Here is a 26509-nt window from a genome sequence, read left to right as displayed (position 1 = left end):
CAACTTGTATTGATTCAATTGTTCCAAGCATCTACAACATTGCTCTCAAGCTTTAGCTTTGTTTTGCTTGTTTGAATGTATGCTATTACAAGTAGCTCAATCAATTTCAACAGGAATGGCTTCTCACCTCGGCCTGTTTGCTTGTCTCCAATTCTTCATCGTCACTGTCATCATCATCCTCCTCCTCCTCCTCCTCATCATCATCATCAATGTCATCATCTGTCCCCTCATTCTCTTCATCGTCACTTTCCAGCTCTGACTCGTCGGACTCGTTGAAATCCAAGAGGCCTCCCTCATTTTCCTGGAGGAACTCGTAGAACTCTGGATCTGTGTCTTTCAGCTTTTCCAGCGACTGCTTGTGCTTCCCAATGCTCGAAGACTTTTCACTACAAATATGAATCAATGTTTTAATAATTCACCTAATAATAAAGTATAAATAAGAAACGATAGTGAGAAAAATAACACTTTTTAGATTAATGGTATGAACTATTAAAATAGCCATGAAATCATGTGCTTACGGATTTTCAATATCCCGAAGTATGATTGTAGTTTCATTCAGAGTTTAACATTTTGCACTGACCTAGTATTAAAGGTCCTGCACTTCAACAGATATCAATATTTGTTCTATGTATGTATAGAAGAATTTCATGTTGCTGTTGTTAAGGCAAGTGGTTCTTGGTTGTAAAGAGTGATAATTGATCAACCTCATTCAAAAGGACAATTCCTCATAAAGTAATTCACACTGATCGATGCCTACTCATTTCAGTCATCAAAATTAAAAAACAACAACAGTGGTCTCAATTTTTCTTCACTGCTAATTTCAGTTACCAGATAATAATTAACTAAACAAAAAATATTTCATCAAACAAATTACAATTAAGTGATTATAATTAGCATCACACCTTTTCCCCTGGGCTTGACGCTTTGCTGCTCTTCCTTGAAATCCAAGCTTGGGCTGATTTTTCTGACTTTTCCCGTCTTCATTCTCTTCTTCATCCTTCTCCCCATTCTCTGCTGGCTCATCTTCGGAGTCAAAGTCTGCAGCCATCAACTCTTCAACTGACATATCCGCCAGATTACTGAAAATATGGATAATCATGGAAAGAGATTACATAGAGATATTAAAAAGATGTCTTGAAATGGATGAAAATAATTAGTAAAGGTACACCAGAACAGAGCAAGGCATCCATAAGAATATTAGAGAAATTACACTCTTTTTGTTTCGATGTAAAACTATTCATTTACTGATTATTTCGTTACATATTACAGATTTTAAAAAGATGGGATGCGGATTGTGGATCTCCGCCCTGTGAAAGATCCAACAGGGACCAGGTTGTGTAGGTTACTTTAAGCATTGCATGGGTTTCTAATATATATAGACTATGTTAAACAATGTCAAGCCTCAAGGGATACACTTCACAAATAAACAAGGTGACTCAAATAGCCATCAAAGAAATGTTATCTAACAACAGAAAACAACAGATCTTTGGATAGACGATGCACAAATAAAGTTTACACGGGAAATATATAAAATTGAATTGCAGAGAACGGTTACACTAAACATAAGTGCTTCTAGGCCTTAACTTAGTACAGCCTTGATACTCTGACTCTTCTTATCGTAATCCATGTGGATAAATAATCATCCAAATTGGAGCGTGGTAAATGTGTTATCAATTAATATAGAATTGAATCTTCATCTCTCTGCTTCTCCTGTCCTGAGCTGATTTTACTCCATTTAGAGACACCCCCCCCCCCCCCCCCGCAAACATTAAAAAAAACACAAGTCAAATTTATCTTCACGATAGGCTGCATCAGGTTAGCAGATAGCCCTTTAAATTTAATTTGATAGTTTGAAAATTACAGAAGAAGCTGAAGAAAAAAGAAAACAATAGAGGCTAAATGAAAAGGATAAACTTTAGTCTGACTTTACATTCCAATTGAATTGTGCAGTGCACATCATTCAAGCTTTGTCACTCCCTGTTAATATTAATTTATGGGACCTAACTCAACTGTTAAAAAAACACAAAGTTAAATCAAAATGGACATAATTTTGTTGATAAGCTCAGAACTTGGAAATCCCGCTAGTAGGCCTACAGTCAACAGACCAGTCAGTAGATATAGATACATACTACATGTACTTCCTAGACCCTTTTCTACACTACGGTCACTAGAGTAACTGCGTCAGTAAGCGGCCGTGCAGCCGTTCGCGGCAGGTACAACATACACGGTAATATACAGCTAAACACAGCATTGCACTGTTACATGCACACTACACATATACTAACATACTAGCAATCAACAAAAACCAACCGATAAAATGAGCACGATCTCTGACGAAAGTGAAATTTTCTCACCTAAATGACAACATATCGCATCCAAAATGAAATTTTCGGTACTTCTTAACATGACAGTTAAGAAACAATGGTCCAAGAAACTGGATTTTTTGTCGTTTTCTCGATGTTCATGGATTTTGAAAACATATCCTCACGTAAAATAGAATTTTCGCGAGCCGATGTGGGCCGCCATTTTTTTCGGAAAGTGGATGTTACCATCGAAAAAAAATGAGAAAAACACGAGAAAGACATCAACAACACCGCCAGAATTGCGATCTTGTTTGCGGCCAATGCATGTGCGCACGCTATTTTCACGTGCTTTCGCAATGGGAATTGGCGCTTACGCAATGTTCGCGAGACATGTGAAGGCGTTCAGCTGAAGATCGCGGAGCACGCGCGTATTGCATATTAGGGATTGTACATCGTGCCGCAAGCAGAAATACTACGTCGCATATCGCCTATGGCCTATCGCCTTATCGGCGAAAATTGTGCCGGGTTTTGCCCTGGTAAATCATGAAAACTACGTTGGTCAATGGTAAATTTCTTTCATGAAAACAATTGCGTTAATGAATAATCTTGTCTATGATATATGACATGGTTGAAAATAATTTGCCTGATTTGTTTACAAGTTGGAAAAACTCTTAACAATGCTTAAACTGCCGCAAACGGGATATTTTACTCTAGTATTACTATTATTTACTGAATATTTAGTATTAACAAATAACATTAACAATCAATGACCCATGTCATATCTCCACTACCAACTCGCACACCACTCCATCTAAAAACTTTTTGAGTCACAGACTTAGTTTCTACAATTGCACTCCACTTCACTTGTTCTAGAAATTCTAACTAACATCATGGTCTGGTTAAACATTACCAGCCAGCTGCAGCATTACCATACCAAGAGTCTGTATAGTCCCAGGTATTGGAATTCGTGTGTGTCTTTCCTAACCCTCACCCGAAATTCATGATTACCAGGCATGATGACGGTCAAAAATAAGTCATTGGGTACAGACTTTCTAATTCAAGAATATGAATACTTTACCTTTTCTTGGTTTTCCCAGCTGTCTTCATCTTATTCGTCTTCTTTCCACTTCCACGCGCCATGATCAATGTGATATAGGAAACCCTGGCCTAACTGTTAGATCTTCTTTCTTTGAAAAGCGTGCGTGTGTAGAAAATACGTAACACACGTGCCTTTTTGTATAATCGATTCTTCAAGATAATCGATCATTCTAAACCTTAATCGATCATGTGGCATTTGGCAGGCTGTTTGGCTGTTTGTTTTATTAGTGCCTGCATAAGTAGCCCAGTTTTTTGTTTGTTTATTTGTTTGTTTGTTTGTTTTTGTTTTCTTTGGGGGGGATGGGAAGGGGGAAGGAGAATAAGTGTATAAAGAAAAGGGATTACTTTTTCTTTTTGTAATAAACCGTAATGATGATAAAACCACTGCGTGGTTAGAACCCACTCGCTAAAAGGTTCCAATCATTGAGTGGTTTACATTTGTCAGGGTCCTTTTATTTGAGTTTTTTTTTTTTTTCATGGAATCATTGGTTGATGACAGTGTAGCATGATCTGATGTTGTTTACCTAATTACTCATATTGCTGATTTTTTGTTCATTTTGTTTGATCATTATGCATTGAGGATATGTGGAATCACTAAAAGACTACTGAAAACTGTTTGTGATACACTGGATACCATCTGTTTCTCCTTACTAATAATGTAAGGTTGACAATGTCTCAGAAAATTATCAATATTCAGACCTTGTGGGAGGTGTAGGTATGTAAATGTTGTTATGACATGTATTAAATATCAGCCAAATAGCAATTAATCTTGACACATTTGATACAAGTTGAAATTGTCTCCTCGTCCCTCCAACCCCCTGCACCTCCATTGATATGCTTTGACCACCCTCTGCAAAATTGGACACAATGTTTAACAAGCAAATGAGGGCAATCACCTCTCTTACCCCCTCCCCCATCCCCAAACAAAAACAAAACAAAACAAAAAATGCATTAGCATGTACATGCCAATGCACACACAAGGATAGGAAGAAACATACAATTCACAGCACATACCTTCTCATTCATAACACATATAGAGCTAGACACTTGAAGGATGAACGTGAAATCTAAAAGTACCGGTATCAAACCTAATCTTATCAACTCTTTTTGTGCCTAGCCACTGGGCTTAACTTGCCAAGCTTTTTTATTAGCACTCGACAGTCTTGCAACAAAATGAAGTTGCTGAAGTGAAATGCATAAATTCTTTAGATCTAACTGCTTTGAACTGTCATCAATTGCTGTCAGATCAGCAATACATGTATACATGTACATTGTGTTCACAGTTTTAAGACATTATCCATTCATGAAACATTCACTTCAGTCACCAGAACAAATATACTTGACAAATTCTGTCTGATCATCCATTTCACTATAGATTCATATTTTGGTCTGTACACTGTCCACTGTATGTACAAAACATGGTTTTATTTCAACACCTGAAGAAGATTATACGTACAATACTACATACACATTTCATACAAAAATTATCTTGAATGCACTGAAGTAGGGAGAGGGAGATGGGAGGTGGATAAATTCAAATGGCTTGCTGGAGATGGCTATCGTGTTCACATGTGCCTTTTGAATCTGTTACAAAAAGTAAAACTTCAATATGTAAAAAAAGGAGATATTATCAAAAAATATGAGTATGATGCTCACATTTTGAATTAACATTTTTCATGAGGTCATACAATGGTGTGCAGTGCAGTGTACGTCATGTTTGGTTCAGAAGCATCCAACCACCTACTGTTAATGAACTCAATGGGGATCGAGACATCTTCTTCTGTGTAAAAATTTCTACTTTGGAAGCAGGAAGTACTTTGGCAAAAAAGAGATGTAAAATTGAAATATGGAAAAGGAGTGGTCACTAGCATCAGCAAAAAACAAGGCATCAAAATAAATTGCTTCTGAATAGTTCTCTTACTGCTGACAATTATGACACCAACCAAAGTGTTCACAGATTGAATGCTGTCTACAGTTTAGTAGTACAGTGGAAACTCGATATAACGAGATAGTCGGGACCGAGTCGTTTTCCTCGTTATAGCCGATATCTCGTTATATCAGTAGGCATAAAAGAAAGCATAACACAAAGACATTGATTCGCACACGTGGGACTACCCATCATCTTTCAATCAATACTGATAACTTGGTAATGTGTGTGAGGTAATTATTCACCTTTATGGGTAAGAAGATATTTTTTTTTTGCCAATGAAATCCGATATCAAGAATGTTTATCTTATTAATTGTAGATGTTTGAATTTGTAAATCTATAAAGCTTGCGATTGTGTGAAGATCGTCTGTGGATTGGTATGTGGTTATGGTATGGTGTGTGTCGTGTGTGGAAAGCTTGAATAATGGTCTGCACAATGCTGTGTGTGTGTGTGTGACACATTCTGTATGTACATTAGGACTGCTTGTGTGTGTGAAGATGGGGAATTCCCTACGTAGAAAGCCGATCACAGCATCAGATTGCCTCACACTTGTTAAACGTCATGATGATGTCATGTATTTGGCCGTCCCACCACATTTTCTGCATGTATCAGTGCGCACACACACACACACATACACGTACAACATGTGGTGCTAGCTGTAGAGTGAAATGAAGAAAATACATGTACATGTATGTGTGTACAAGACAGTTTTTGGCGCATCGAGCTTTACAATCTTGGAACATGACAGCACAGGCGAAGTATAGCTTTACCCGAAGACATTTTGCTTTACCTCGCTATAACAGGTTTGATTGGCTATGTTTTTCTTTGTTTGGAAATCACAAAATTTATCCCGTTATAGCAGTTATTTCGTTATAGCCGATCTCGCTATAAGAGTAGCATTTTACATAGACTTGTGTGCAAGGAAATTTGGGACCGGGAAAATTTCCTCGCAATAACCGATATCTCGTTATAGCAGTGTTCGTTATACGGAGTTTTCCCTGTATATACACAGGTTAATCAATCCCAAATTTGTCAATGTGTGAAGAGACTTCACATGAAGAAAATTTGAGCTTTAATGTGCATTGCTTCTTCATGCAAAAACACAATTAAGTGTCTTTAAGACATGATTAGAATCTACAGAGTAAGATGCCGCACATATTGTGATAATAATGCAAACATTCAGAAAACTGCAAGGGCAAATGTGATATTTGGTTGCCATTCTAGAATATTGAGATAAGGCAAGTTACTATATGTAAATTGTGTGAATACCACTCACTCCAGTATAGGACATGCATTATCATTATGCCATTTAAACATATTGGTCCTCATTTTCAAGAAAATACATTTCCAGCAAATTTAATCTGCAAATAAAGTCGATATCAGAGGGACATGCTTCAAAGTTAACAAGAAATAATCCCAATCCTACCATTAAGAAAGAATTATACTTTTTGAATTCCTTCCTTATTTTCCACAAATGTTTCAGGAATTCTTCCATCACTGCAGTAAAAAGATGAAATGTCCAACAGACATAATTCCCACATAATGATTTGAGTGAGATATGCAAGGCTACATTAATTTCGACCCCGGGCCACTAAAAGTGATGTTGGGCCACCAAATTTCCAAAAAGGTTATCCTTTGGTGGCCCGATCGGGCAAATAAATTCAAAATGAAATTTTGTATTTCTTTTTATTTTGGGCTCCTAGATTTCTTTTCTGTGCCACCAAAAATGTCAAAATCAAAGATTTTAGTGGCTCGAATGGGCCAACACAGAAAAATGTTAGTGTCTAGACTTGGATATGGATATACAAATGACACAAAATGCAATTTCAGATGGCAGAGAACCATGAACTTCTCATGGCCCCATTCCCCAACCCCCATCCTTCCTCCCCTTTTGATGAACTTCTGCCTGCTAAATATTGGAGGAAAGAAGGAATACTGAGGGCGCCACTTCCTTGAAATGCAGCTGCCTAATATCTTGCTATCACATCATATGCTCCATCTCACAAATCCTTGGTCTGTATCTGGGTCATTGCTGCTCTCAATCTCCAAAACCATGGGTTTCCAACTTCAAGCCTACGGGTCTCTACTGCCGGTGCAACATCAAGCACCAATTGGTGGTTCTGCCCGGATCACAACAGCCACAGAGGTGCGCTCTTAGTAACCAGGTATGACTGCTATAGCCAGGCACATCACAAAGTTTGTTTCTTTGTTGTGTTCTTTATGAGTGATGGGGATATTCTCTCCTAAGGCTGGAAACTCCTCTTGGTCTGCATGTTTTCCAACACTTCTTGAAGTTCCTCATCCTCAAACCTTCCTTCCAAGCTGAAAGTGGGGCAAAAACAAACAACAGTGTCTACTTTTTTAATATATCTTCCATCAACCATATATTAAATGTTCCTATCGCACTGTTAAAGTATTGATTTCAAAACGCAATCAGATCACCTTCATTTGTCACTTGCAGATTGGCTACATAATGAGCGCAATAGAGCCAAACAATGAGTCAGACTCTGTCCTTCATATCCACACAACACTTTCATTTATAAATGAAAGTGACTTGTATGAAGTTTCCAGTATATCAAACGCTGCTGTGATGAAAAATGAATTCATAATGTGGTGGGTTTTTTTAGTAGTACATGCACCATGGTAACCTTGTTTGTCCAGTAAATGCACATCTACTGTATTTCATTTGAAAATATGATATTTGTAAGAATATTTAGAGCAAAGTCTTAGATGACAATTACATGTTAAAAAACATGATATTTTTAAGAATATCTAGACACATATTCACATCTATGCCACATGATATCACTCCCCATGTTACAGGGCTGCCAACATTCACACATCAAATCAAAGAAGGTTCCACACAGCAATTGGGAAGATATTTTTGTATTACATGCATGTCCATTGGTGAAAAAAAAAAATAATAATCCCAAAATTGGGCAAGCTTTTATATTGTGTTATCATAAAATGAAGAGATATTTTATTTTGTTTCAGAGAGCCTCCTGCAGAATCAGGGTGACTTGGCAACTCTGGTATTGATACAACATCTTTATACCACACACCATAGTCTGTCTTTATCACATCACATGAATCAATCTGCTTTACCTTGGTATAAGTGCCTTCGCTTCTTCAGCTGTCTCCGGACACAGGTTGGCGAGCAGCGCTAATTCAAACTTGTGAAGTTTCGGCTGCTGCTGTTGTAGTAACCTAAACAGTAAAGAAAAATTAATTACACGTTGCATGCATATATCAACTGAGAACTAAAAATGTGAGAAAAAAATGATTAAGTTGTACTCTATTTTTGTTTCTTAGACCTGTGAAACAACCAAACTTTATACTGGAATATGGTCTCTACTTTGGGATGGCGAAGAAAATCACTAGATCCCTTATGCATGAGTGGTAAAGAGAACTAAAAAGAAAATGCACTTGCAATCACAACAGATAATTATACAGCTGTATTCTAATGAGCATTTAAAGTAAAGAATCACCTACTCAGAAAAAAAAAAGTGCAGGAGAACTCTTGATATTTCCTTTCCCCTTCCCAAGACTCAATTGTCTCCATGGTTTCACTGATTGTTTAGATTAGGCTATTTCTTTTTCATAGTTGTTGCAGAACAAGAGATACAATAATTTGCATTTATATAGCGCATAATAATCTAAAAGATTATAATGCACTTTACATAACTTTTTGGTTATGCATCAGAAAAGAGGTTAAAGTTTTAAACAATTTTAGAAAATGCTTAGTGTCCGTGTCCGTGTCAATTTCAGCCCTAAGTCTGTCTGGCAACCTATTCCAGAGAGTGATAGGCATTGCAACAGCAAAAGAAAGAATTAGCCGTCCAACTTGTTTAGAAGATGGAAAACGACTGATTACCCTCTGACGTCTGCAATGGTCTCCCTGTTCTTGAACCTGGAGAAGCGCTCTGTGTAGCTCAGGGTCTTCATGAAGAGTTCACTCAGCTCCTGCTCCTCCTCCTGGCTCTCATTCTGCTGCTTGCGATGCTCCAGCAACATCCGCACCTCGGAGATGAGGAGCGTTTCCGCCTGCTCAAACTCTGCACAGGACATGAAATCAAATGGAAGTTACCACACCAATGTTTCATAAAGAGAGTAACTGCACAATCTTTTATTTATGCTTTGAGGAAATCATACTTCGGTAGATCAATCCAAAGATAACAGCTGCAACATAAAAAGCAATTGTCAGAAGCACGTCTTCTTCACTACTAGTACTATGATGTCTATGACTCATGAGCACCCAGTGTCTTCAGTTTTGAAGTTGTTTTGGATAAATCATGGGACAATGAACCCATAAAATTTAAGTTCGACGCCATGCCACCTGGTCATGACCCAGCTCATCTTAAGGACTAAACCTGGATCTGAATACAGAGGCTTAGCCTGCATTCAGAATCTTCCATTGACTCGGTATGCATAGGTACAAATATAGGTAGGTATTTGACCGAAAGATCAGTCTGTATCTGGCCGTCGGGGAATGTTCCGCGGAGACTGCGTCTGGCTTCACGGATCCCCTCCGTATACAGACCGAAGTCAATGATTCCGGCTCCTGTGTGGAGCGGTCGCACACAGATCAAACGTTACGATAAACCAAATTTCAGACAGCTTGTTTACATTCAAACAAGTTTGACATGACATGACACATTATGTAGCAATATTTGGGGTAAATTTCTCACATTGTGCAATCGAAATACAGTAACTAGGTTATAACGCAGAAATTTTATCCATATCGCAACATCGCCATTCGCTAGCTGTAAGTCGCCATTTTAAATCTGTAAGCCAATCACATGCGAGGTACGTGCTTTAGTAAAAAAACACGTAGAAACTACCTCGCATGTGATTGGCTAATAGATTCATACTGTATGTTTCTGCTGTTTGAACGTGACGGGCTGGTTGATGTGTGTTTTACGTTGAAAATTCTACCAAAATGTTGGATTATTCATTGATCTGGTGAGTGTAGTGCATTCTTGAAATGTTGATTTTGCTATACAAGCTTAAATTTGCCGACCTAGGGCCGTGAATAAGACGCAATCGAGAAGGGCGAGGTACCTCACCCAATTTTCCATAGAGACAGTGGTTAAGAACATCCACACAGCGATGGGTACTAATACCTTCCGTCTGTCTACGGAGGAGAGCGATAACGTGAAAAATATAAAAGACTCCTCCGGACAGACGGATCTTTCTGTCTATGTAGGTAGGTATGAGCAACACTGTAATCATAATATAGTCCCCACCATAGGCCCCACCACAGTGCGCGTGCACCCGTGGACTAGGGTTAGGGTATAGGGTTAAGTAGGGTTGTATTTAATACGGACAGGCAGCGGTGGGGACTATATCACGATTATGCCCAACACTGCACTGCACTGTGCCTGTAAATGGAAGTCTTTAAATGCTCCAGTAATTTCCTCTTTTTGTTCAAATATTTCTTGTTTCAGGGTCTCTGGATTTGGATTTGTACGCTGCCAGACAGGGTCTATCCACATTGACACTGCAATAACAACAGAAATCATCATAAAAATTAGAAACATCCCATCATACTGTAGACCAAGGTCATAGTTAGGTTAAAGCTGCGGATTGTTATCTATAATTTCTACTTTAATACGTCTACATACTGCACTGTCAGTCGATCAGTGTCACTAAACAGCTGGCTGTAAGCTGTTACATTGCATGAGGCTAGGCCATGGACACAAGAAAAACATCAACAACACGACTGTTACTGTACGTTAGTGTAGACTGTTTCTGCATTTAGCCTCAAGCAGTAGGCTATACCGGTAGACAATCTACACGGCACTCATGTAGTCATACACAATTTCCGAAGGAGAAAAAAATGTCCAGATTCAACAACTAACGTTACATGTACCATGTCCATATTTACATCCAAAACCCTGCTGAGTGCTAGCCCTGCTGAGTGCTGGCCATGCTGGCCCTGCCTGTCGCCTGTGCTCAGGACGACGTGAATCCAGATCCAGCGAGTGGGGAGATTGTTCTTACCTTTGGGAAATTTGAGTTCAGAGGCGTCTTCCTCCTGTTCCTCTTGACCGGGAACAAACGCAGCCATTCTTCCGCTGACACAAGACACAGGTTATAGCATAAAACACAGCACAGCACGATGCAATGAGTAGATTTTCGGTTCACACGGTGCAGTCAGTACACAAAAGCCTACATGTGGTGCTACGCTTGTTGTGTAAACGTTGCTGTAAAGTAAATTTGCCCGTTTTGATACAGCGCCCTCTATGTCTATGTGCTTGCGAAGCATCAAAGAAATATTGTCTGAATGTCTCGATCTGTCTCAGCCTGTAGTTTTAGAATTGTCGTAAAAACATGTCATAATACATGCAGGAACGGCGCTGTGTTTCCAAAAGTGTGGGGGCCCACTTCCGGTTTTCATGAGCTAACAAAGTGATGACACCTTATGTATTCCTTTGTATGGTGCACAAAAAGTGTGGGGGCCCGAGCCCCAACGGCCCCCACGGCTGCGCCGGCCCTGACATGTATATCTTTGTAGGAAGTCCATCTCAAATCTGTTATTTCAACCTGGAGATTGGAACGATTCACTTCCCCATATGTATCAATCGGAGCCAATGGCTTTACTGAATTTATTTCTTTGTATTTATTTCGCTTGTTGCAAAACTTTTGGATATGCCCTGAATTATTTACAAGTCATAAACAGAGAAATGTTCACAAAGAAATTATTTATTATGAATACAACATTGTCATGACGATGCAAATCACATTCAAAGTAACATCACCCTGGACATGCCTTACCCTTTGGAACTAAGAAAAGCGTGCATGTCCTATAGGACCTATGTGCTACATGTGTCAACAATTAACAAAAATTACCTTTATGATGACCTTTACATAAAAGGAGAAATAATAATTTTAAACGAGCAGCTTACAACAGGTTTTGGGGAGCAGTAAGGTCAGAACTGTCTTAATGGTAATCTTTTTTTATTTGCTGAAGATATAGCATTTTTTATTGTTCTCATATAAACTATAGTACAACTTGATTTATGATATGTGGACATTTTTTTTAATATAGATAATCATTTATCTATAAATAGATAATAGAGAATTACTTCAATTGATTTTATGTTACGTAAATGCTGTTTGTATATCATGACTAAACTTAAACTTTATAATGTATGTGTTGCTTTATATTGTCATGGATGAATGTTGTAAACACAGCACTGTATGATTTTTGTGAAATTAAATGAAATGAATGAAATTCATTTAGATAATATGTATTTATGAAGTATAGATAGTGTGGTAGATAAATAAACAATGCTCATTTCTCATTATCTAATATCATCCTGTTGTTTAGGGCCTACCAAATGTTAGTTGATATCATAATCATGAAGTTATGACCATAGTCCCTTAGAAATAAAAAAAAAAAATAATAATAATTTCCTCCTGTTGTAGGCTAGCTACCAGGGAGGTCGTCCTGGGGTCCGCTTCATGAAAGTCTTATGAGAGACTTGTTGCTCATGCATAAGGCACACTTATAAGAGAGACTTCCAGTTCATGATATGAAATGGATTTGAAAGTCTTTGGCCATCCTGAGATTTATGTAAACACTTTTATATATGGATGATGACATTCATGACACGGACCCCCTGGATCGACGCGGACCTCCATCCAATCTTTGGCTTTTATTATACAGCTCTCTTGATGCCGTCGTTCGCGATCGCGCGGATGTCGCGGGGCGTTACAATGCCATGTAGATCGGAGAGGTTGTTTCTGTGATGCGCGTGCGATTTATTACGATCCGACTCGACCGCGGAGCGCAAGACAGGCTGACTGGCTGTTGTTTGTATCTGAGTGTATTTTTAGAAAGTTTTCGCACATCTTGGACTTGATCAGTGGACATGGCTGATTTACTTGGCAGCATTTTAAGTTCTATGGAGAAGCCTCCATCAGTCGGAGAAAAAGAGAAGAAGCTGGCGCAAGGTTTGTTTAGAACGATTAATGTGATGATGATGTGTGTTGTTGGTTTTCCCCACCAGCAGTAAGTCCCATATATTCACTTTCATGTGGGACGTGAAAGACCCGTGAATGATTGGAAATGCAATAGTATCTAGGTCTATATTCAATGATAAAGAATAGTGTCTAGGGATGTCTATGTCTGAATTATATGCTAGTAGCACTGTATGGTTGCTTAGAATCTTAACGGTATGGCATAATCGTGATATAGTCCCCACCCCTGGCCCTAGGCCCTGTGTGTCCGTACTAATTAGTAAATAGACAACCCTACCTAACGCTAGTATTGTACGGTAGATTCTAACCCTATATTTATTATGATTTAAAGCAAGTGGTTCCGCAAGTGGCCCTTGATTTGACATCTTAAGTTGCGGAATCAAAATAGCATGCATGATCCGAACGCTTGCGCTGCGACCATCGTTCGACAGCCTGTGACTAGTGTTTGGCACCGGGTGACCGTGGTTCGACATTCGCGACGTACGGCCCCGTGACCGTGCGCTCACCCTGCCTATAATTGTGAATGTATTACACTATTAGCGCGCATGCCACGAGCGGGTGAAACTGTATACATAGTACATCGCACGGTATCGCACTACAAGAGCACGGTACCACTCCATGTACTCCACACGCTGTGCGAGAGATTCAACGCATACACAACACGTTGACGAACCATGGTGATACCGCAAATTCTTGCACGGGTTGAATGCAAAATATAAATATCGCGTAAACGCTCAATTTATCTCAGAAATGGCTGCCATCATGGCTGTAGGTATACACGCTGTACAGATTCATTGCAAATAAACGGACTAGTAACTTCGAAACTTGGAATGAAATGAGTCTATATGTGTTGCTGTGCAGCTTTACTTACCCGTTAACCAGGCGTTCCTTACCCGTTGAACTGCTTATGCGAGTTGACCCGGGAGGGTCGCGACAATGATTTCGGGGGTCCAGCGACGTGGCCCACTTATGTGCTCTTCGGAACATGTGTGGAGGTCATTGCATAGTTTGAATTTTGCACTTGATATACGCCAGTTTTTATTCATGAATTTCAGTGAATTTTTATTTGTAAGGGTGGTCTATTCATGGAACCCTGTCGAATCAAGGGCCACTTACTTTACCCTAACCCTAAACCTACGGGTGCACGCGCACTGTCGTGGGGCCTATGGTGGGGACTATATCACGATTATACCAACGCGGTAAACTTCCTTACTCTCTTGCGAAAAGGATATCTTCATAGGTCTAGTTAGTCTATTTCAGACGAAGATTCCCCAGCCCGGCCCCCACAATATGGGCTGAAGTTTATGTGCAATGAGATCTTGGTGGACTACCTGTGCTGTGTCTGTGATATGGTGATGTCTCTGCACGTCATGCACCGCACCTCGGTCAGAATTCAGATTTAGAATAGGTCACTACATCACTAGCCAGATCAATTGTAATTGCATCATGCAATGGCGCTTTGATTGCCCATAGACTTGGTACAAACGATGCAATTACAAGCGCTGATTTCGCTATTATTTAGGCCTACTTGATTGTGTTAGCTACAGCTGTATGTGCCAGCACCAGTGCTGTTCTGTAAGTTTACTTCTAAACTAAACAAGAGCAAGACAGACAAGACTCAGACGACTCAAAGAGTCCAGACTCCATGATTTTGTTTGTTCATTTCCATCTGAGAAGATGGCTGGATAGCCCATACAGAGCTACCAAGTCTCACGCATTGTAAGTGAGACTCAAGCATTTAGGGTCTGTCTCACGATCTCGCGCAAGGCACCCGTTTTTCTCATGCATCAGGACCATAGCTGAAAGGATTAAAGTGAGAGTTGCAATTGAAGGCATATTTCCCTTTTGTCTAAAAAAAAAAAAAATAGTCACTTAAAAAGTATGCACCACCTTGCACCATTAAGAGCTAAAGATTGAAAAAGCTCCCTCCGGTGGAAGGGCGGACACCCCCCTTCCCTCTCTCAGTCGCTTCTCTCCCTCGCTCATGCACATGCGCCGAGATGCTGAGTCATGAAAATCTCACTCATAAATCTTTTTTGAACTTGGCATTTATGTGATACACCCTGCTCTTTTTGATGAATGAATGAAGCGGGATCTTTTACATGCATGAGTTATTACTCTCTCATACACAGGACCTCCATTTTATGTTCTATCCGAGGGACAGAGTGTTTTGCCTCTTGCTAGAGGGGACGGTATGCTTACACACAACATTGCTCAGTGCAGACTCGGGTTCGAACCCAGGCAGTGTGATCGTGAGGCAGACGTGCTACCTACCGACTGAGCCAATTCACCATCCTGATGATATCTGCAGATGATATCTGCAGACGTACTTGAATATCATGAATTATCATGTTGTGTTTTGATTTTATTTAGATTTTTGATACAGCTGTATGTGGCAATGAAATGCTGTTCTAAGTAAAACAACAGCAACATAGTTGAATATAAAATAATCAGAATATTTCAGCCCAGTCAAAATATGAAAAACGATAATAGTTACCGATACTTATTGATACAGCCAGCTTTAAAAGTGATGAGTCTTGGATGTTACTTTGACTTTCATACATACACATCTTGAATTTACCTTTCTTGTTGCAGAGCGGAAAAAGCAGATGGAAAAAATGAAGCAGGAAGACAGGAAGCGGAAAACGGACTTCAGGTCAAAGGTTGAGAAAGAAATCAATGAATTCATCAATGACAGCACACGTACAAGGCTCAAGTATCCCCCCATGGACAAAGTCTACAGAAGTATACTGTGAGTTTGCTATGGTTTTGTCACATTTCAGTGCCAATAATGAAGGATAAACTCTAAATTACTTCTGTGCCTTTGAGTTACATGTAAATTCAGAAAGTGAGTTCACTTGCTACAAATTGTATATGGTGTGAACAAGTGAACAGTCTTGTTCATGTGTAAAATTATATGTTTTGTCTCATGAGTATATGCGAGTGTTGTCCTCCTTATGATGCAAGTACTGTAAAAGCAGATCAACATTTGCCAGGTAACATTTTGTGAATTGCTAACCATGAAAAAAAAAGATAGTGAGTATACAGTATCTAGTACTCAGTATTTGATAGCTTTTCTGAAGTTAAATATTATGACAGCATCAGGGAGCACCGGTATTTGTTCCGATGCCTGTTCAACACAGTTGCTTTAAATTTGGGAGTGCAGTTGCAATTGGCACGCTGCGCGCTACATCTAAATGTTACAGCAGCAGTACAAATCAACTTACTGAACACTCGTACCATGTACAGCATTATACTGTCATTGATGCAGTTGCACTGTGTAGACAAAAACTTTCACATGCAGTTTACTTTGGGGAATCCTTGCTCTTTGCGAAATCCTCAAAAGTTCCATGCATGCCAAAATTTCTGGGTTTACAGAAGTTACATTTCACTCATGTCATGATGTATTGAAGAGGAAAAAATGATTAGAGTAACATACTATTTTGCTGTGTTTATGGAACCACTATTGACTCTATTAGTCTATGTGTAGTTAGAAAAAAATCACTGCAACCTTTGCATCCTCCATTTTGTCTTATCAGACTTTGAGTAACCTGACAGGGTTTATTACTTTTCATGTATTTTTTATTATTTTCAGACATGATGTGGCAGAGGTGGCTGGAATGACTTCATTTTCTTTTGGAGAAACGGATGCAGAGCGCTACATTATCATTTTCAAAAAGGTACTGCACAGTATACACCATATGATTTCTTGAATGTAGTATTTTGCAGAGTGGGATTTGTAAGACAATTTCACAAGTGGTTGAATGTGTGGGCAAGAACCACAGTGATGAGAAGAGGAAGAAGTATCATCACTTTTCAAGAGAAAGATCACTGATTTCCTACCTTGTTGTATGCAACAGTATGCAACACATTCATGTGAAAGGAGACAATATTTTTGCAACCTCTTAAAGGCACATAGTCCCGGTGGGTGCAGGGGTGCTATTGATGATACTGCCAATCACCATTAGCATTGGTATGAAGATTGCCAAAGTTGAGCTGTCATCAAGAGTAAAGGGCGTAGGTGTTGCTAGGTAACATTGCCTTCGTTGTCTTCTCTGCGCATCACGTGGTCTGCAGTGATGCCAGGGTGCATGCATATGTGCTTCTTAGTATGACATCTTAAAAGAAGTTTGCTAAAGCTGTCATCCCCCTCAGCCGAATCATGAGCCGAACTGTGATTAGGTCAATATCAGTATTATAGAGATTATAGTGATTGAAGCTGGTTGAGTTGTGGTTTTCATACTTGCCATCTTCTCTTTGATCTGAACTCACACATGGACTCTTTCCTGCTGTCACGTCGTATTCGTTTCACTCCAGGAATTTCCACCAAGTGATGAAGAGCTTGATGCATACAGGAGGCGAGAAAAGTGGGATCCAGAGGAAGCTAGAGTGCTGGCTAAAAAAGTGGTAAGTACCCCAACTCAAACATACATCTGTAGTCACTCACTTTACCAGATACTTCTTTACTGTGAATGTAGGATGTAAAATGCAATTTGACTTTAAGGGAAGGATAGTGTATGTCTAATGTGCTATTGTAATATTGCTTTTGAATGTGTTCATTCGTGTATTGTAGTACTCCCTGTGATAAAGTGTTTATATATTTTTTAAAGTAATTTAGTGTTTATATCTTCTTCTTTTTTACAGTAATTAAAGTAACAAAAATGTGAAACTAGGCAGATAGCAAGCAATTATTTCCAACCAAGCAGATAAAGCCAACCTTGCTTAAGTTAACCTCACATAAATCGAATAATTGCCTAAGACGAAGGTCTTTTCAAATCATCTTCTCTTTGTATTCTACTGCTTTTAATGCCTCATAAGTCGAATTTTCTCAAAGTCGAAGCTATTTCTTCAGTCCAAATAGATTAAGCTATTTTTTCAGTCCAAATAGATTTGACTTTAGTCAAGGTTGAGTGTATTTCTAGCAAAGCATTTCTTTTTAACCAAGCAGCTATAAATCAGTTATTCTAACCGAGATTCTGATTTTCTTCCAAGGCACAAGAAGCAGAAGAGGCCAGGCGAATAGAGGAAACCAGAAAGCCCACCAAGGTCGTCCCATCGTCAGACTACATGGACAAATACAAAGGTCTAATAGGGGAAGAGAGTGCCAAGGAGGCAGCCAAGCACCTGACACCAAACAAGCAGTTTGGATTCGGTGAGTTTCTCCGTCCCTCTTTCTCTTTTCTCCCCCCCCCCCAACACATCTCTCACTCTTACTCTATCTCTCTCCCTCAATGGGTGTGTTCGAACGCTCTATAGCAAACCAAAGCGAACTGAACTAAAGCGTACCGTACCGAACTGTGCCACTTTTGTAACGTTCGAGCGCTCTGTGGAGAAAGCGTACCTCACAAGTTATTTTTAGAAAAGGTCACGCTTGTTTGTAGCAAGAATGTCATTCACCTGGTGCTTGAAATACTTACACCTGTCCCGAACAAAGAGAATGATGTTTATGCGTTGTGACGTATGCGCATGATACGCGCATGCTTTACAACGAACTTTTGATATGCTTTGGTACGCTTTTGGAGCACATCAGGAAGCGGTCCACTTCTTGCTCGGTACAGTACAGTACGGTACACTTTAGGAGCGTTGGAACGCTCCTCTGGTGCGGGTACGGTACGGTACAGTTCGCTTTAGGAGAGCGCTCAAACGCACCCTTTCTCTAACCCCCCCCTGTTGCATTCTGTGAGTTCTCTTCTCTCTTTTTCTTTCTTTATCTTTCTCTTTCTCACTCACTGATATGCTCAATTGCCGTGTCCATCCACACAATCTTGCTCAAAACTTCAACACACGGCCCATTTACAGGGGACTTTACCCCCAAAACATTTGAGTGAATATGGTGAATGTAGAAAAATTAGAAGAACATGTTGGTTAAGTTAAGAATTCCATTGAATTATATTTCTAACAAAAAGTATGCACTCCCTTGGCTTTTTAGTGACATGTTTTTAAGAGTTCATCTGGTTGGTAAATCTCTCTATTACAAGCAAATTTCCTTTGTTCATAATCACAGTTTGATTGTGAAGTAAGGAATTTCACTTGTAATTCTTATGGCTTGAGTTTGGATTTCACCAAAAACATGCCACACATTCCTAGGAATGTGTTATTATGTTAACAGAAAATGTATAGCATGAGAATATCACTTGCTTTTTGATAAAAAGGTATTTTCATTCACAGTATTTTCCTTAATCATCTTGTTGTATTGATTTTTGTATAGCTAGGTATATATTTAAAGGTTTTACTGCAATGTCACTCTTGTGGGAAATGGAAATACAGGGGAAACTCGGTATAACGAACACTGCTATAACGAGATATCGCTTATTACAAGGAAATTTTCCCGGTCCCAAATTTCCTTCCACACAAATCTATGTAAAATGCTACTCTTATAGCGAGATCGGCTATAACGAAATAACTGCTATAACAAGATAAATTTTGTGATTTCCAAACAAAGAAAAACATAGCCAATCAAACCTGTTATAGCGAGGTAAAGCAAAATGTCTTCGGGTAAAGCTTTACTTCGCCTGTGCTATCATGTTCCGATATTGTAAAGCTCGCGATGCGCCAAAAACTGTCTTGTACACACATATTTTCTTCAGTGCACTCCAGCTAGCACGGCATGTTGTACTTGTATGTGTGTGTGTGTGCACTGATACATGCAGAAAATGTGGTGGGACGGCCGTATGTACACTTTGTATACATGACATCATCATGACGTTTGGCAGGGTGTGAGGCAATCTGATGCTGTGATTGGCTTTCTACGTAGGGAATTCCCCATCTTCACACACACGCAGTCATAGTGTACATACAGAATGTGTCACATATACACACATCATTGTGCAGACCATACTAGTATTCAAGCTTTCCACACACAACACACACCCATACCATAACCATACCAATCCACTGACGATCTTGACAAATTTACAAATTCAAACATCCACAATTATTAAGAAACACATTCTTGATATTGGATTTCACTGGCGAAAAACATCTTCTTACCCATAAAGGTGAGTAATTCCCTCACACACATTATCAAGTTGTCAGTATTGATTGAAAGATCATGGGTAGTCCCACATGTGCAAATTAATGTCTTTATGTTATGCTTTCTTTTATGCCTACTGATAAATAACGAGATATCGGCTATAACGAGGAAAACGACTCGGTCCCGACCATCTCGTTATATTGAGTTTCCACTGTATATGTAATGAACATGAAAAATGAGATTTAAAGAATTGCTTGCAATGCTTGAGTCTTATTTTTTTATTTTCCAGTCCCAAGTGAAAACAAACGTGACAAGAGGTCGGTGGAAGAAACTCTCGACGCAATTCGTGCCAAGAAACAGAGGAAAGCCACGCCGGGAGAAGTAGCTGGGGAAGCTGAGACATCAAGCACTAGTACTAGTACAGCAGAAGAGACATAGTCTACTGTGTGTAAGGATAACCTTAAAGGAGACCTCCGGATGATTTTCAGATTTTTGTGTTTAAGCAATGATAAATTACTCATACTACTGGTAAGTACAGAGTTTCAGAATTTATAGTGATTAGGTTGAGGAGCAAGAATGTTTTCAAAATTTATAACAAATTGCAATGAACAAGGATGATGACATGGCTGTCTCACCATAAGAATGCTCCAAAAAAACACAACAAAAGAAGAAGGTATGCATACATTCTACACAGGTGAACCTGTCAATCAAGCGGTATTGTAATGGAATTACACTGCTACATTTCTGAAATATGTGAGGCTCCTATGTCATCAACCCTGTTCAGTGTAATTTGTTTAGATTTTTCAGACTATTGGTTCTCTGAGCACTCAAAGACCACAATAAATTCCACAAATCAATACATTGTATGGAGCTGTTGATATATGTACTACATGATGTGAAATTATGAAAATCGTCTGGAATGCCCCTTTAGCTGTCAAAAGCAAATCCGTAGAAGGTCAGGATTTGAGTTTTGACAACATTCACTCATGAAAGATGAAGCTTACTATGTCTAGAACAAAGTCCCACATGTTTCATTCTTAAACCCCGTGGTCCTGTGGAAGAAGTTATGTCTGTATCTTATCTGTGAATGAATCATGAACTATTCACCCCAAAAATAGAGGCAGTTGTGCAATCATGTTGTGTGACTTTATGTGGAGTATAGCACCACCAAGAATTAATGAAGCACCTGTGGTATTAGGCGATCCTGTAAAGCAAGAAAGATTCACAGCATGAAATTTTAGTGAATTGCCACTGGCATCCAATGCATTTTTAGTGTAGACAAGAACTTGCCCATGTATTTTCATTTCCCAAATCTTGGCTCATGTGAAATCAAAATACATGCAAAAATTTTCTGGTTTTGTGGTATACTATTGTGTCAGAGTTTTGAATACTGGTTCACTTTGAAAGGAAGAACACCTGGGGACCGTTTCATGAAACTTTTTGTCAGTGATTTACACTGACAACTGTTAAAAGCTACTGAAATCCTTGTGTCTGATTGGCTGATAGCAAATTTGTCGGTGAAAACCTCCGACGAACTCGTTGATGAAACGTCCCCCAGTTTACCCACAAACTGAGCTCCAAAATTTGCTCTTCAAAGTATTGGATTTTCACAAATTGATTGTCCATCCCATGAGTTGAATGACTAGAGAGTGCAGCTGCAAGACTGTTTATTGCCAGCGTAACGAGATGCTGCTGAAGGGATTGCGCGTCTCTGAAAGTTAAGAAGCGCCAATTGAGTGATTATTTTTTTTTTAAACCTGCCATTCTTCTTTACACATATTCATACAATGTATCAAGGAATATTGTCAGGTTCAGAAAAAAGAAATACATCTGTCACTTTTATGCAAGCAGGTCTCTTATGTTTGTGAAGATATTTGATCATTGAGAATGTTTTTCATCGGTCTTTGGACATTTATCACATTGCTTTAAACCTGCTGAAGACTAGTCCCGAGTATACTCAGGCAGCGTGTCTATGGGAAATGCATGTTGTAGTAAAATCAGCCTGTCCTCTACGGGTTAAATATGTGTTGTTATCCTAAATTGTGCAACATAAAGTTGCACGAGCATTTTTTTCCCCCTTTGTATTTTGTGTGGAAATTCATGATCAGTGAATTTATTTGACTGTGGTAATGATCACATGGAAATTTCCAAAAGTGTATTGTATCTGTTTAAGCCATCTCTATGCTTTGATGCAGCATTGAATGTCCTTTGACACATTTACGCAATGCAGTTGCTTTTAAAGATATGCAAGCCCCTGTCAATGTTTTTAATAAACAGACACCTTTTTTTTCTAACTTTTTTTTTTTCTAGCAGGTTGCTGGCGTTGTATCTTTCTTCAAATGTGGAATACTGTGATAAAAAATAGTGTAATGATATACTGACTCATGCTGTGACAATCAACATGCATGTAATGTATATGACTGAAAGATCAGATATTTTGTTGTCGCTGATATTTTCCTGGGAGACTATTTCCGGCTTCACGGAATCCCCTCTTATACAGGAGGACCGTTAAAGACAAAAAAATGTTATAAAACTCCTCCGGACAGACAGATTTTTCTGTGTAGTACATGTAATATATGAACATTTTTGCATTGATGGCTAAAAATAATCATTTGATCCCATACGTTGTTTGAATTTTCTAGTATCTATTGGCATCACATATGACCGCAAAACATGTTGCCATTTTTTGTTGTGATTACATCTAGTATGAACTGCAGTGAGCACGTTATGAATGTTTGTGTAAATCTTCAGTCCTTCATCAAACAGTGGAAGTAGACTCTTTTTTGGTTTTGTTTTGTTGATGAAACCTATTAAGTCAGACAGTGGTATTGGCTTTTATGCAGTGGCATGGTATGAGTGCCTGTCAAATTTAAAACTTAGGGCCCGTAATGGATACACTTGTAGTATCCTTTAAATGGGGTGAAATTCTGTCGGTTACAGAAGTGATTCTTGGTGACATTTGGTTTGGTTTTAGTATTGAAACCTATTCAGTTACCGGTAGTAAGCGACATCCTTTTATGCAATAGCATGTAATGAGTGAATGTCACATTAAGAACCATGATGGATACACTTGTAGTATCCTATGCGGTGAAATTCTGTCAGTTACAGAGGTGATTCTTGGTGACATTCGTTTTGGTTTTATTATTGAAACCTATTCAATACCGGTAGTAAGCGACATCCTTTTATGCAGTAGCATGTAATGAGTGAAAGTCAAATTTGAAATCGTGATGGACGCATGTGTAGTATCCTATGCAGTGAAATTCTGTTGCTTGTCAAAGTGATTCTTGGTAATGTTTGTAAATACTTTGTACCCCAGCTTATTGTGTGCATTAAAAAATTGTGCAAGCAAGACCTGTCAATATGAATGTTTGGTATGTATAAGTGAAAGTATGTATGCCAAAGGTTTGAATGGTTTAATCTTTGTTGCTAAACTGGTAATTAGCTATTATTTCTGCCAGAGTTTCTGCATCTCGCATAGTGGCCTTTTCTTAGAGCCCACCAGATTGTGAACAAACTGATTAAAAGAAACGAATAAAATAGTTGTCTATTTTTCACAGATCCAACAACAAGTGACATTTTGCTACTGTATACGCCGTTATTTTCGCGAGGGTTTAATTTTCACGAATTTCGCGAATTGCAGTTGGATCGCGAATTTAACAACACGCGAAATTGTCTCCATGCGCTATGTTGTTAGAGCATTAACGTAAGCGTCGGCGTCAATTCGCGAAAACAACACCCCGCGAAAATGTCTATGACCTCGTCATTCGCGAAAATATCTGTACGCGAAAATAAAGGCGTATACAGTATATACACACAGGAGATTTTAGTTTGAGGTATGCAGTATAAGCTCTTATTTTTGTGAGGGTTTAATTTTTGCCAATTTTGCGAGTCACAGTTGGATCGAGAATTTAACAACACTCCAAAATGTCTCCATGCTCTTTGATAATACAGCATTAATGTAAGTGCGGCGTCGATTCGCGAAAAAATATCTTGCGAAAATGTCTGTACGTGAAAATAACAGCGTATACAGTACTGTTTGGGTCTTGTGAATCAATGATTGTACTTTAATGAAGGTCAGGGTTGCAAGCCGTGTAATGACACTAGGGTTTTCGAGTAAGATGCTCGATCTAAATTTTTTCACTTCATTCCATGCACCCGTGGATCCTCTGGTATCATGTTGATTTTGTTTGTGTATTTTCCAGAGATACTCTTTCCTAACTGTAGACATGGTGTCAAGAGGGAGCCGTGGTTGTGTGAATCAAGCATTGCACTACGTGTATGGGTAATTTCCTAACTAAGAAAGTAATTTCCTAATTAAGAAGGTCAAGGGATTTGTCATTAAGACACCTAATCAACAACCACCCTCCATCATGGAGTGTGGGTACCCTGAGCATTATTGAAGGTTGGTGTGACTTCTTCTTCTCCATATTATGGTTGAAATTATTCAGAGGAGGAGTATTCGGTAGTTGGCACGGTTGACTCCACCAACTTCGTAAACGTAACAGTCTGTGAGCATTGCAGTGGTTAATGGTGACGGTGATGATGTTGATGATGACGACGATGTTGATGATGATGACGATGTTGATGACGATGATGATGATGTTGATGTTAATGTTGATGATGATGATGACGATGTTGATGTTGATGACGATGACGTTGATGATGCTAGCAATGATGGTGATGGTGGTTATGATGCTGATAATAATGATGGTATGGATGCTGGTGATGATGATGATGACGGTGGTACAGGTGTGGATAGTGGGAGTGGTAGCGATGATAATTAGCATTGTTATTTTGGGTGTTATTGGAATTATTATACCTGTATGTCACTATGGTCAGCCAAAATACATCAGTTCAGCTGTGTATCTATCCATACAAGTTTTGCTCCAAGAAATATACATCATGGGTATCCATGTGTATATACATTGTACTTATTGTAGAAAGCTGAAGAACATACACGTAATAACAAGAAAGTACAATACATAATATAGTCGGTTGTCATTTACATAATATATATATATTTAATATATCTGTATTGAAATCCTGACAGTCATAGTGATAAGCGTTGTAAAACACAGTATAGTTTTCGAGTTCAATGAAAACATATGATAACGGCTATGCACAATTGGCTAAATAATCATCAGGTATATTTTCCACTTTAAAAAACATGAGTAAGTCTTGCCATAACTGAGTCGTTTGCTTCAGTATTTCAACACTTCGTAGATTTCCCTACCTCCTATTCGCCACATTCCCAACTGAGAACAGATGTCTGATTACAGAACTCGGTCAAAGATGTGTAAATCAATGCTATCATATCAAATGACAGTGTCTAACTGTCTAACTATTACTGAATGGGAAAAAGGAAAAAACAACAATTAGCAAGCAACTGAAATCACAAGTATTCTCAGAAAACTTGTCTATCACTCTTCAAAGTTACTGAAAGGAAATGAGACACAATGAAACAAAATGAAACGACGACGTACTGCATGTCTGTGGGGATACTAACAATGTTTTTCGTCAACCCCTGATGCGCCACATTCAATAAACACGCACACATACATGTAGTCGGGTTGCAAAGTTCATACGCATAAGGGGAATCCAGTCACGACGAGTCTTTAACCCTGCTGTATTTTTTTTTTTTTTCAATCTACATGGATCCTCATTTTGTCAGCTTTCCTAATACATATGAAGGGGAAAGCAGGGTTAGTTGTTACTATTATACAAATAATACACATCTGCGAGGGAATTAGTAAGAATTATCCACATAAGATACAATGTACCTTTGGAACATTCTAACATGCCCAATGTGATAATTGAGGGTGTTTGAATTGTTTTGACAGAACCGAGTGTGGGTAATCACCGGTATACTAACGCCCATTGAAACAAATGATGCATATTATTTGTTTAAAAAAAATTATGGAGTGGACACGTCTCATATGATCAGTCCCACTTTAACAGCTCTTGCCTTTCTTCAGTCAGAAGAATTTCACAATGGAGGCATTCACAGCCATTTTTGTGAGCAAATAAAACAGTGAAATCTTGCCCGGTCACAATCTGGACGTGAAAGTACTCAATGACCAGACATTACATGTGAGGCAAAATAAATGCCTGGTCATGTGTGCCCTCCCAACCAATGATTTGATGAAGATCTCCGTCATCATTCTATAAACACCTTTGTTATTCGTGATGTAAGTATTGACTGTGGTTCTGTGTAGTGGGTA

At 38.9% G+C, this 26509-nt stretch overlaps 3 protein-coding genes across 3 annotated transcripts in view; 1 reads left to right on the top strand and 2 right to left on the bottom strand.

Moving 5' to 3' along the window:
• LOC139717661 (nucleolar complex protein 2 homolog) overlaps positions 1-3459 on the bottom strand; it is a 49123-nt gene extending 45664 nt beyond the window's left edge. Inside the window, exons 1-3 of the mRNA XM_071629168.1 lie at positions 3382-3459; positions 932-1079; positions 128-379 (exon numbers count right to left, since the gene is read on the bottom strand). Coding sequence (XP_071485269.1) covers positions 128-379; positions 932-1079; positions 3382-3443 — 462 coding nt within the window. The 5' untranslated portion in view covers positions 3444-3459. The remainder of the gene's footprint in view (positions 1-127; positions 380-931; positions 1080-3381) is intronic.
• Positions 3460-7534: 4075 nt separating this feature from the next.
• LOC139717660 (DNA-directed RNA polymerase II subunit RPB4-like) lies at positions 7535-11399 on the bottom strand. Its single transcript, XM_071629166.1, has 4 exons — positions 11333-11399; positions 9204-9384; positions 8435-8536; positions 7535-7651 (listed from the first exon to the last, which is right to left on the bottom strand). The coding sequence occupies exons 1-4, from the start codon at positions 11397-11399 to the stop codon at positions 7573-7575; spliced, it is 429 nt and encodes a 142-aa protein (XP_071485267.1). The 3' UTR covers positions 7535-7572.
• Positions 11400-13169: 1770 nt separating this feature from the next.
• Positions 13170-21089, top strand: LOC139717659 (sperm-associated antigen 7 homolog). The gene is made up of 6 exons (XM_071629165.1): positions 13170-13288; positions 15911-16067; positions 16911-16995; positions 17633-17722; positions 18308-18467; positions 20578-21089. The coding sequence occupies exons 1-6, from the start codon at positions 13207-13209 to the stop codon at positions 20724-20726; spliced, it is 723 nt and encodes a 240-aa protein (XP_071485266.1). The 5' UTR covers positions 13170-13206; the 3' UTR covers positions 20727-21089.
• Positions 21090-26509: the final 5420 nt, after the last annotated feature.

The sequence above is a fragment of the Diadema antillarum genome, unplaced genomic scaffold (assembly GCF_040938485.1).
Source record: "Diadema antillarum isolate AM-2024a unplaced genomic scaffold, OU_Dant_1.0 scf00000079, whole genome shotgun sequence".
Taxonomy (NCBI): Eukaryota; Metazoa; Echinodermata; class Echinoidea; order Diadematoida; family Diadematidae; genus Diadema; species Diadema antillarum.
The sequence above is the reverse complement of the archived record's forward strand: the minus strand, read 5'-3'. Positions and strand labels throughout refer to the sequence as shown.

Bases quoted from the DNA above. Each gene is read 5' to 3' on its own strand.
- LOC139717659 (XM_071629165.1), top strand. From the start codon at position 13,207: ATGGCTGATTTACTTGGCAGCATTTTAAGTTCTATGGAGAAGCCTCCA. The intron at 17,723-18,307 runs GTAAGTACCCCA...TTTTCTTCCAAG, and splicing joins GAGTGCTGGCTAAAAAAGTG to GCACAAGAAGCAGAAGAGGC. The intron at 18,468-20,577 runs GTGAGTTTCTCC...TTTATTTTCCAG, and splicing joins AAACAAGCAGTTTGGATTCG to TCCCAAGTGAAAACAAACGT.
- LOC139717660 (XM_071629166.1), bottom strand. From the start codon at position 11,399: ATGGCTGCGTTTGTTCCCGGTCAAGAGGAACAGGAGGAAGACGCCTCT. The intron at 9,385-11,332 runs GTAAGAACAATC...TGTCCTGTGCAG, and splicing joins TGAACTCAAATTTCCCAAAG to AGTTTGAGCAGGCGGAAACG. The intron at 7,652-8,434 runs GTAAAGCAGATT...CCCCACTTTCAG, and splicing joins GCGAAGGCACTTATACCAAG to CTTGGAAGGAAGGTTTGAGG.